General features: G+C 46.5%; 1 protein-coding gene across 1 annotated transcript in view; it reads left to right on the forward strand.

The window, feature by feature from the left end:
- The first annotated feature begins 11778 nt into the window (after window positions 1-11778).
- The window catches only part of LOC119390930 (solute carrier family 35 member F6-like), a 37583-nt gene continuing 37033 nt past the window's right edge, over window positions 11779-12328 (forward strand). Inside the window, exon 1 of the mRNA XM_037658646.2 lies at window positions 11779-12233. Coding sequence (XP_037514574.1) covers window positions 12157-12233 — 77 coding nt within the window. The 5' untranslated portion in view covers window positions 11779-12156. The remainder of the gene's footprint in view (window positions 12234-12328) is intronic.

Here is a 12328-nt window from a genome sequence, read left to right on the forward strand (position 1 = left end):
CTGAATATTGAGGCAAACGTCGAGCCAGTACATAACCCATAATTCTGCACATACGTGGCGCTTTCGTATCTGATAAATATATATTTTACATCGGAAGCTACAATTTCAAACAATGTTTTAGCAGATCTTGTGCCATTATTTCCGAACTTGTCTTTATCATTATCATCACAGATACTCAATATGCAGCTGTTAGCTAGTGTGAAGAATCGAGTAGTAGAAGTGCATGTATAGTGAAAACACCACAACCCACTGGATTTTTTTCTCTGAAATGCCTGACGACCACTTCAGAATTCGGTATGACAAGTGGGTCGCAGATCTTTAGCCTCGAAAGCTGATTCTGAATAAAGCGTGCTATATGTTGTCGCCACGTGGTTCTTTTGTCGCCACGTGGTTCTTTGAGTAAAAGTGGCTCTAAATGGCCTTGTTTTTGCGCTTTTTGCAAGAAAATTACACTTCAAGTTCAATATGAATGTTTTCGTTGGTTTATGGGGTTTAACTTCCGAAAGCGACTCAAGGTATGAGAGATGCCTTAGTGGAGAGCTTCGGATAATTTCGACCGCCTGGAGCTCTTTAATATGTGCAGAAATCGCACAGTATACGGGTCTCTAGCTGTTTAATTGCCTCCATAGAAATGCGAGCCCGGCCGTGGTTGAATCTGCGTCGTTCGGGTTAGTAGCCTTCCACCATAACCATTAAGCCATTGCGGCGGCTCTTCAAGGTGCATATTTCTTGTTTTCTTAACCGAAGAATACAGACGTTCTGAAGTGATCAACTTAAGTAATTCCACAGCGTGATGCTTAACCTTCTGCAGTCTGTCGTCTATTTTCCCTTTTTTTTATTGGCATCACCATGGTTTTATACAAAACATGTCATGCGACATTAATGCACAAAGCCGCCTTCTTTTTACTAGCAGTGATAATACGCCTAGAAGCGAGATCAACCTTTCGGGGCGTTGTCCATCGTCACCCCAGCTATCGCAAAATGCATCTAGCATTTTCACGTTAAATTAACAGATTCAAATAGGCTGGATTGATAAGATAATAAAAACTGCTGAACCAGAGCACTCTAGTGTAAGAAGCGATACGCAACGTAAGCGCGTCACTGTTCGCCTCATATACAGTCGGCGTCAAAAGTTTAGAGACGACTAAGTCTGCATCTGACAAAACTTTGAATTTAGTGATTTGTGAGTGTATTCGGTCGAAATACACAGTACATGTTGTTAGCACATTTTTAACACTGCGGAAATCTAAATTCAACGGTGCCTGCCAAAGCAATCGGAATATTCAGCTTTTACATATGTTTCATGGTCCACAAACTTTTGACGCTGGCTGCACATGTATACATCTCATTTTCCACGGAGTTAAGCACGCAAGCAGCCGTTTCGGCATTAACGTTTGTTTTTAATGCCCCCGATACCTTTAAACGAATCTGCCGTGCGGGCGATAAAAAAACGACAAAAGAAACAACGAAAATTGTGCGTCTTAAAACAAAAGATATTCAGCTGGATGTAGTTTACATGTAGCCACCAACTTACGATAATGTTTACATCGTTTAGACCGGCTGGTATAATAACAGCCGGTTGAAACAGCATGGACAACCACCAGGCAAAAACAATTAATTACTCACACTTAGCTGATCATTGCAAAAGAGTGTCAAATTTGTGAGCCAGTTTGGCCTGATTCAAAGATGTTCTTTGCTTACAGAAACAAAATTGCACGTAATATAACAGAAGCCTTACATATCAGGAGACGTTCAGATAACTGCGTAAGCGAGCCGTAAAGCTTACTAACGAAGAATTTTCCCGTGGCAGTGTCACGTGATTATTTTGTGGTTTTTGTAGACAAAATACTTTATTTTGCAAATTGGTTGTACAATGTGATACCTTTTTTTTGTATGGCCTTGCTCACGTGCGCTACTAGAGTTTGCATATTCATGTAACTGCCTTTCCGCAGTAAACTGAGCAACGAGTCGGCGCTTGTCTGGTCCCTTGCATTCCATTCTCGTTCATTGTCTTGGGTTGGCGCTGCCACTTAATGAATGAACAGTATTGGTTTGATGAAGAAGAAAACGCATATTTCCGCTAAACATTGGGGAACACGTATCAGTGTTGTTGGTAAGAGGAGGGTGAAAGAGGGAAGGGCAGGCCACCTGCTCGATAAATGAGTATTCCCACAACGGCGAGCTCTAGTATTCCTTGAACGTAGTTTCGGAGTAAGCCTCCCTTTGTTACCCCGCCCCCTCCTCCCCATTGCCTTTTTTTCTGGCCGGTCGTGTTGCCAGAAAATGCCCTTTCTATCTCCGCAGCCTAAGGACGGTCAAACGGAGCTTTCGGAGTCGCGCTCGATTATACCCCGCGCACGTGCTCTCGGAGGCTTGCTCGGTACTTCGGCGAATATAATTCACAGCACTAGGGATGGTAAAATCGATGAACGATTAATCGATTAATCGATTAAAGGTCCACAATTAATCGATTAATCATAATCGATTTGTGCCTTTCGATTAATCGAATTAATCGATTAAAAATATTCGATTAATCGATTACGGCATCCCCCACTCCCGCCCCCAACCTCGCCCCTTGGCCGGAGCGCATGACTGCGAGGCGCGCTATCCTGAGACGCTAGCTCTGAACGATATCCTTAGACGCAGGAAGTTGCAAAGCCAAATACAACTACTTTTTCTGGTTCTATTTGGGATGCCGTCGATCGCGCACTTCTACGCAATTGCGTTGCACTGGAGTACGATCCGATGAACTAAATGGCTTCTCAGTTCAAGACATACTATAGTAACCCTGTAGTCGATCGCCGCACCAACCCGAACCCACTTGAGACTTGGCACAGCATGCGAACTGGATCATGTTTTTGACGTTGCAATGGAGCATTTGCCAATTCCTGCAACGTCAGTAGCATCCGAGCGCCTTTTTTCGCATGCTGGATGTGTAGCGACCCAAAGGAGGTGTCGGTTGTCGCCCGAGCATCTCGGGCAACTGACATTTCTTCGCTCAGTAGAAAAAAGCATGTGGTTCGGAGCAGCAACCCCATGAAACAAAACAAAAGGGGACTGTTGAGAAAGTAAGCAGCACGTGGATTCGCCAATTTTCAAAAGAGAAGTTTATTCTTTTCTGTAAATTTCATACGTGCCAGCGCATCATCTTGTAGCTTATTTTATTCGTGTTTGTTTTTTGCCGTGCTGTTTCATCGTGTTGCCACATAAACGCATGTCTGCTTACATTTGGTAAACGAGTAGTTTTCGTCACCTGTAGTGTCAATCGCAACTTTCTTTGTATTTTATTCAACCCTCAGATTTTACTCGTTTCTTGTGTAAGTGCGGCATTGTAATATGCGCTGCTTATTTACTCGCTGGTTCTTAGTGCCGTTCTGTTTTACTCTTTAGCAAATAAAATATTGTTTACCAATGAAACAGAGAGAGAAAATGTATTATAAGGCAGAGAGGGTGACCTGAGCTAGTACGCCCCTGCCTGCTACTCTGCACCGGGGAAAACGCAACGGGGCAAAAAGAGTGAAGTACGATGATGGGGAGATGATTAGGTAATCCGTATATACATAATAGGATACGTTTGCTAGCGTAAAAAGGACAACGACGCTAGTAACCATCTTTTATTTGCTGTATACCGACTAGCCCAACTGTCCGTCTTATAGGGTATATATATGCCATTTTCACAATTGTGTAGCTAACTTTCCTACGATGTTAGCCCAATTAATGGCAGCTAGTCACTTCTTCAAACAGAGTGTTCAAGCGTGGTTTGCTTGCGCTGGGACGCGGAAAGTGTAAACGCGGCTCTCTTGACACGAACACGCATAATAGACAAACGCCAGCACGTGCAACTACGACCTCGTCTTCTCTTGAAGCACGAAAGTTGCTGCCATTAGTTGAGAGAAAATGTAGTGCAGGAATGCGCACTCGCGAATTGTGAAAAGGCCCTTATAGACCCTTTATGTAATCCGCAACTTTACGCGTCGGTTTACCGAACGTCTAGCATCCAGTGCATTACTATTGAAGAAATGACCTTGCAGCACTTAGTAATACTGAATGGTCGCATATTTAGGGAGAAATACAGCTTTCAGCTAGAGGCCCCCGTCTTCTGCTGTGACGAGAAAGGACAGTCGCGCAATTTATGCTGTAATGTCTGGTACACTAGATAGCGCTCACAGTTCAGGATGTACGCACAATTGAAAAGGTGTGAGTGGCGCCGTGTTACGGCAAAGATCAGGTATACCTGCGGAGTATACTGGCGCAGCTGCTGTTTTTTCTAGCCGGGAGGCAGAAACTCATGTCACTCTTATTTCCCGCAATATTAATTAGAACTAACAGACAATAATGCCAAGAAAAGTATACAGGATGTTATTTGTATTGATTGGGATATCAATGTGAAGAAAGTAAAGTGGACGAAAAGATAACTTGCCGCCGGCAGGGACCGAACTTGCGACCTTCGGATAACGCGTCCGATGCTTTACGACTGAGCTACGGCGGCGGTCATACCCCGTCCACTTCATAGGGTACACATGTGCATTTAAACCTAGGAGTGTTAGTCAGCGCCGATCACAGCCATGGCGGCGAATGTGGAACACTCTTTTTCTGCCTTTTGGCGTCACGTAGCAAGTGAACTTTTTTACGAGCTGGCATCTGACCAATAATCCCTCGCATACTACCTGAAGGCACCAAGTCTGCCAGAACAAGACCCTCGCTATGAATGAGGGAAAGAAGGTGACTTTTAAGGGCTCGTTTTTCTTTGCCATACACCCTTAACCTCCCCAATACTTTCCTTCGCATTATTGTCTATTAGTTCTAATTATTATTGTGTCTAACAAAGAAAAACGAGCCCCTAAAGGTAATTCGAAGGTCGCAGGTTCGGTCCCTTCCGGCGACAAGTTATCTTTCCGTCCACTTCACTTTCTTCAGATTTATATCCCAATTATTACAAATAACACCCCCTATACTTTTTCTTGGCAATATTGTATCTTAGTTCTAATTAATATTGTGTCTAACAAAGAAAAACGAGCCCCTAAATGTCATCTTCTTTCCTTCTATTTCCCGCAGTTGCCTGTACGGATGGTCTGTTTGAGGCCAGTATATTTCTGTGTAATATCTGCATAGGTGACCTCAAGAAAAAGATCGCGTCAGTCCGCAATTGTAGTATTATGTAGGGCTTCCACAATATCTAACAGACAAACGGAGAAAAGATGACTTGCTTACTAGAGCGAGCGTCTTATTTAATTTCTCCTCGTCTCTCTTTTACCTTTCTCGGGATTTCCTCACCCTCCGCCACACTGCATGTTTCAACTGCGACTTTCCAACCAGTGTGGTCCCCGAACGCGCCTCCGGTTTCGATGAGCTCGAGTAGGCATGCTTCGAGAGAATACGACCTGCTGCCGAATAGTCCAGGGATGATGGCCACAGATGCTTGAATCCGCGACATCAACCAACGACGACGGGCCCCTTGTGTCCAGTGTGCGAAAGTGTGAATTTTCGCACACTGCACACAAGGGGCCCGTCGTCGACACTTTCGAAAGTGGGAATTTCGGATCGTCCGCGTCTAATGAAAAGATTTGGGCCCATATTAAACACGAACGATGCCTCTCAAACAAAGAGATATCGGTTTTAAAGCACCCATTAAAAATGTCGATTAATCGATTAATCGATTAAAGTATTCCACCGAAAGCAATTAATCGATTAAAGGCTAAATCGATTAACGATTAACGATTAATCGATTAAAAATTTTAATTGACCATCCCTACACAGCACCACTGCCTGCCTTCCTTCATTTTTTTTTTTTTTTGACCAGCCGCTGAAGGTTGACTAAAAGGTAACTTGTTCTGCACGCTTTGTGGGACCACGGCCGGGCTAGACTGCACGTGCGCGCTCAAGCGCGCACGTGCAGTCTAGCCCGGCCGTGGTGGGACGAAAGATGCCAGTTTGAATGACACAGAACAGACTCCTGTCCCTGAGAAAAAGATGGGAGAATTTGAAGACCCCTCGCTTTGCTGAAGAGCTGATGGCCCTGGGAGTGGGGAGGAAACTTTAGCTCGCTTCCATAAAGGCAGCAGTTGCTTTAGCAAAATAGTTGAGGCTTGTGCTCGTCGGTGCCTATTTGAAAGATGCAGGACGCAGAAGAAATCTTTTCTAGAAAGCCTGTTTCGCTCTTAACAAAAGCGCTGGGCTGTGTGAGGGGTGCTTCCCTAGTCTCGGATTGGGATGGACACAGCGACCACCTGAAAAAATTCTACGTTCTGAAAAATGGCCTTCGGTGAGGTGAAAAGCGGGGGGGGGGGGTTGGGTTGGCTTATAGCTTTGGGGGGGGGGGCGATCGCCCAATCGCCCCCCCCCCCCCTGGATCCGCCACTGGCTCGTACCGATAGTTGGTGTCTTTCGCGCTTTTAGGATTCTGCTTGGTATTGTGGCTCTGTTGGTGCCGACAGCCCGTGGTCGATGGTTGAACAGCTGAAATATGGTGATGTGTGCACACCAGCGTGCGACTTGTTGTTCACCTGAACCTTTGTTTAGGTGTTCGCTCCACAGGTCCATATTGTCGTTTACGTTCAGACTGCCGACAGGATTTTCATTCGAGATGCAGAAGAGATTTAAGAGCATAACTACAACATACACGGAGCAATTAGACGCCACATCGGCCACCACTGAAGGGATTTTGGCTGCAAACAATTATTTCCTGAAATATCAAAGATCACAGGACTAGCAAATAATTGAAGCTGCAGAAATGTCTTGTGTGACCATGCCATTGCTAATGCTGTTGCAAGATTTATTTATTTATTTAACCCTTAGGTGATATGCATATCACAAGTCTGCAGTGCATAGCTGTCAAATCGACACTTACCTATTTAACTACTTTTGAGATGACCTTTGATTTTGTGTGTTGTTTCTTGCAGATGGCGTTGTGTATGTGTCTCCGACGCCTGCATGCAGGGCCCGTTTTCTTCACCCAAAATGTCATACATGGTATCAGCGCAATGGCCAACCTAACTGGAGTACGTATCTTCACTTGTGGCAGATATATCCTTGTTCCTTGAAAATACTGTGCAATACCAAGTGAAGTCAGGGCTATATTGGCTACTCACAAGGAGACCTCTTTATACAAAACCTTAATTGGGAAGCTTGATGTTGCTTATTTCTAACAGAAATGGCTTCGGCAGTTTCCGTTACCTTGCTGAGCTATAGGAGAATGGGAAGGTAGATGCCGAAGTCATAGCTTTGCTCTACCGGCTTGTACGAACATGAGCAGAGGAAAATATTGCAAGGCAGGACGTTTTCATACATACTACAAAAAAGAAAATATGTCTTGCATAGATGGAGCAGCTTTGGAATATTGTGATGCATGCAAATTGCTTCACATGATTTCCTTTCTTCCTGTCGCACATATCATTAGCTGTGCCATATCACCAGTGGAACTTGCGTCCTCGTAGCTGTATTGCACCATGAATCTATATGAACAGTTTTATAAAAACCTGCATATGCAGTCCTTGCAAGCCTTTTTTTTAACATATCGGATTCTAGCCTGCCTATTCGCCGCGAGATCGGGCTACAGGTGGCAGCACCGTCGCCGCGCTAGTGTGGATAGGCGGTTGTCGGCGCGTTACAAACGCACACAACAGCGCTTCGTTGTGAGCGACTTGACCCGATTTCCAGCAAACAAAATACGTTGACTGCAGCTTTCTGTTAATATGGGCGCTCTTCATTCCCGAATTAATCCACGAAGCGCGCCGAACGTTACTATTATGAGAGAAGCGCATCCTACCATGCAATGAACGCGGGTTGCTCGCCTTCGGCAACAGTCGGCGCTTTCGCAGTGGATGACGTTTTCTTGTTTTATTTGTACATGTTTAGCTTGTGTTCCACCTACTACGCACTGCTGTAGCGCGACTGAATTAAGTATTTACTTCTTGTTAATCTGGATACCGTCCAACAAAAAGAAAGCCAGTATTCCTGCACGATGAGTTCAAATAGCACATTGTGCACTGCGTGCTCAAATATTCATCCGCATTTCTTATTCAGCTCTCCATGAAATGTAGGACAAATGATAGGTTTACTGAGGAAACTTACGTAGCTGACAGCGCTTCAGCGCTACGGAGACGTTTAACACGCACACGCTTGCTTTTATTCCAGTAACAGTATACACAAAGGTAACTGTACAGCACGGAACTTTTTTCGATTGATTACTTGCACGACAGTAATGGAAAAAAGGTCCGGATATTTCACGGGACCAAAGCACGTTTCTTTCATCCGAATAATGTCCGCTGCCTTCCGTCAATCTGTAACAACGCAACGCAAGCGCTCAAGCTAATGTAAAGAAAAAAAAAATGTGGCTTCGCGTGAAATTACTACGACATAAATGTAAAGTACGCCGTTTGCATTAATTTTGACCACCATGGCTCTTTAACGCGTAACTTAATCTAAATACACGGTGTTTTCTTTTTCTATCAATTTCGCCACAAGTTAAAATTGCGCAAGGCAACTCAGTTTTGCGATTTCCGTGTAATTCTATTTTCTGTTCTTTTTAGGGGACAATTTAAGTACCAAAGGGTCGGACGTGACTTGACAGAAATATTTATCTGCAGTGGGACCAGGGCCACACACAACTAAAGCTCGTCGCGTAACCTATAACCACAACGCGCAAGTGCATGAGAGCCTTTTTTTTTACCACCGAGCCGCTAAAAGGCTATAGTCACATGAGATTTAATACTTCTCATCTTTCGGACAACGCTAAGTGCACTTTGCAATGCGCCTGAACCTCAGAGCGGCAGTTACACTGATATGACTCTCGTGAACGGAGGGTACAACGACCACACACAGCACTCTCGACAAGTGCACTCACTGATCTTTTTACAGTACATATACAGCTGGCCTGCGATACTTAGGTGGTGCAGGCAGGGCATAGTTTTTTTAATTTATATTTCATTTATTTTCGCCCAACTCCACTTTAAAGTAAAGTACATATACAGCCGATCAAGGCCAAATGCTTCTTTACATCGAGTTAGGCATACGTACGAGCGGTCAAAGTTGCACTAACGCAACGGAACAAACCGCATTTTGAGGACCTGCATGACGTACGCGCACATCCAAATACAACGTGGCTAGCAGGCGACGCATGGAGCAATCCACACTAAGCGCGGTTCAGCCAGAAGCCGCCAGGCGGCGACTCCGCTCGATCTCGCGGACAATAGAGGAACCGGTGTCAAATATTTCTCGGTTGTGACTGTCTGTGTGTGCCTGGTGAACACTGATGTGTCTGCATGTATCACTTTTCCCTCTTTCCTCCTTACTCTCTCTATTCTTTTTTTCTCACCCTCCCCCAGGGAAGGGTAGCAAACCAGGTACAACCTGGTTAACCTCCCTGCCTTTCCTTTGCCTTTATCTCTCTCTCTCTGCATATATGCTATATGAAAGATTCCTTTTTAGAGATGTTCCTGGAATTTGAGGACCCCCAAGCGCTGTTAATTCACGTATTAGACCAGGGCTTGTTTCAAGCATTTACAGACGCACTACTCCCAGCTGTTGCGGACCTTCAGGTGGTCCACCACCTCCCTAACCGTAAGATATCACCTTCATTACTACAAATTATTTGTTTAATAGAGTTGAATGTTGGGAAAGTTAGTGTAGGTGCAAACTGACAGGTTAAATCCACACAGGTTAAACAGCCACAACCAGTGCAGGTGTGACATTACAACGAACAATGGAGATAGGTGTGAAAAAATGTCCATTTCGGCATTGCGCGGTGCCATTACCGTATTTACTCGATTTTAACGTGACCACAATTGTAAGGTGAGGGCCGACATTTCTTGGTGCCCAGGAAGAAAAAAAAATGGATATTTCTGTATTGGATTGTAACGCCAGGGTCGACTGTAGGTAGCAAAAATCAACTCAAGCTACATTTGAGTAAATTCAGTACTCTTCGAGATGGTCTTCACATGGTTCGCCTGGTCAAAGGTGCGCCAATCAGAGGCAGTGCGAAACCGATGGTTGTGAATTGTAATGGGAAGAAACATGCATTTGCCAAAGACTGCTTCAGTCAATGTATCGATTGCTGCCCTCTGAAAGCCTACTGCACCTAATGTGGTCTTCCACTGCCTCCTAGGTGAGAGGCCCTGCAAGCTTTCTGCACTTCACCTGGTTTTGTGCTGCTTCTCTGATTGGCCCACCTTTGACCAAGCGGTGATGTCATGAACAATTTTCTTAGTTATTAATTACACTGAACTAATAAAACTTGTAATTTTGTTTTTTCAGAGGCGATGCGCTTGCTGTTCCAAACCGCGCAAGTGGAAACGTTTCAAGGAGATGTTCTCGTACATGAACTTATGCATAGCTGGAACTTGTTTTGCGACAATCAGGTTGGCATTGCGCCTGCTTAGCTGGCTGTTAGAGGTACCTTGGCCTGCCGACGAGGGCGCGGACGACGGTGCCCAGAAGCCGCGCGACGGGTATTCAATGTTTAGCTACGATGCGTCGTATTACTGCGGTGTTTTCTTTAGTTGAAGCTCCAGTTGAACCCCTGTCAGCGACGAGGACGCGACGAAAAATATCATTGAAAAAGTACAAGCGGAACATTCGATTTATTTCTGCCGCGTGGCATTTTTATTCAACGGGAGAAGATTGTCCACGGAGGACGCTTGCAAAGTAAGTGCAAAAGAAACCCCGCGGGCGAACTGACCGAAACCCCCGCCACTGTCGCGGTCACACCCGTGTTTTTTTATGTTGCTGCTGCTTGCTGCTGCTGCGTCGGCCGGTGAGGGCCTGAGTAGTCGTGTGTTCTTGTTAAGAACAGCTTCGACATCATGTGTAGTACACCCATTCGGTGTAGGCGTACGTCAGCGCCTTGTGCAGGCGCCTTGAGCTGCGGCCCCGTGTGAGGGGCCGAGTGAGCGTCGATGCTCACTCACAAAGTAACCACCTTTGCAGGCTGCGATGTTCGAAACGGGGCCCTCCGCGGAGGGATAGCGGGGTTAGCGGAGTTTCTCCCAAGCGATCACCCCTGAAGAAAGCCGGGCGCCTGGCCGGGGGATGCTTGTGCCCGATTTGTATTCCGGTGGGTGTCCGGCGGCGGGTTTCGAACGGGCCACCTCCCGCAGCCGAAGCGGACGCCCTAACCACTAGGCCACGGCTGCGGTGGTGTTCAGCGGGTTCCGTATTCCTTTTAACATGCAGTGTCGTCGCCAACGCACTGCGACCGGTCATCACTGCGACCGGTCATCATAGTGGAAATTAAAACTGCTATAATCTTCGGCGCCAATACGTTTCTCCTCTTGGCAGAGATACATCGCTGCTCACTGCTCAGCTGTGGCGTCTCTTCCGAACTCTGCTTACCTGAGATGTACTGAGTTGAATTTGCAGCAGCACACTTGTGAAACCGGCTTGCGGACAATTTAGTCAGAATAAGGTGTACAAAGCTACGCGTACACACAGTGCTACACTGTACACAGTGCCATGTTGCGTCCGCTGCTGAGCCAGCTGAGCCATCAAATAATTCTTCAACGTGCGCGTAGACGGCGCTGACGGCGCCACAAAAAAAAACAACTCCTTCTAACTTCGCCAGATGGCGCGGCTGCGGCGACGATTTCGTCTGCTTACAGTCATGGCCTCCGAGAGCTAATCTCGGAGGCTATGCTACAGTATGCTACAGTCATGGCCTCCGAGATTAGCCGGCGGCGCGTCGTAGCAACGGCGCGCCGCCGTCTAATCTCGGAGGCCATGCTACAGTTGTTGAAGTTCACTGAAACTCCGCAAGGCGGCTGCTGCTGCTGCTGCTGCGCGCACGCTTATTTAGTTAGAAATTCTCATGCCGCCTGGTCGAACGAGTCAGCACTCGTACTCATCGTAGACCCGAAGATTCGACGTGTGACCGAAGGACGTCGCGTGTTCGCGTCACGTTGCACCGCGGCCGTTGTGCGACCACGAGTATTGCCCGTGAACGGCGCTCCAGCGTGTCCTTACCTCGACGACAGCTGTGATCGCGCAGCGATTGCGTCGCGACTTCTCGCGGTGAGCGATAAAGATTTCAATCGGGCTGAGTTGAGTGGCTGATAGCCTCCGCCCTCGTGACGGAGGGGCGTATTCGGCACGGCCTGTCAGATCGGCCGAGCACGGCGCATTTCCTTTCGCCGCCGCTGGTAGTTGCGGAAGCAGCCTCCAACGATGGCCTGGACAAAGTACCAAGTATTCCTCGCGCTCATGCTCGTCTTCACGGGCTCCATCAACACTCTGGCGACCAAGTGAGTTGCGCACCGCTTTGTTCTGCATATGTTGTTTCATAGGCCGTTTACATCCCTGCAATACGCAAGCATTTCTTGCAGCTTTCATTATAACG

The sequence above is a fragment of the Rhipicephalus sanguineus genome, chromosome 4 (genome assembly GCF_013339695.2).
Source record: "Rhipicephalus sanguineus isolate Rsan-2018 chromosome 4, BIME_Rsan_1.4, whole genome shotgun sequence".
Taxonomy (NCBI): Eukaryota; Metazoa; Arthropoda; class Arachnida; order Ixodida; family Ixodidae; genus Rhipicephalus; species Rhipicephalus sanguineus.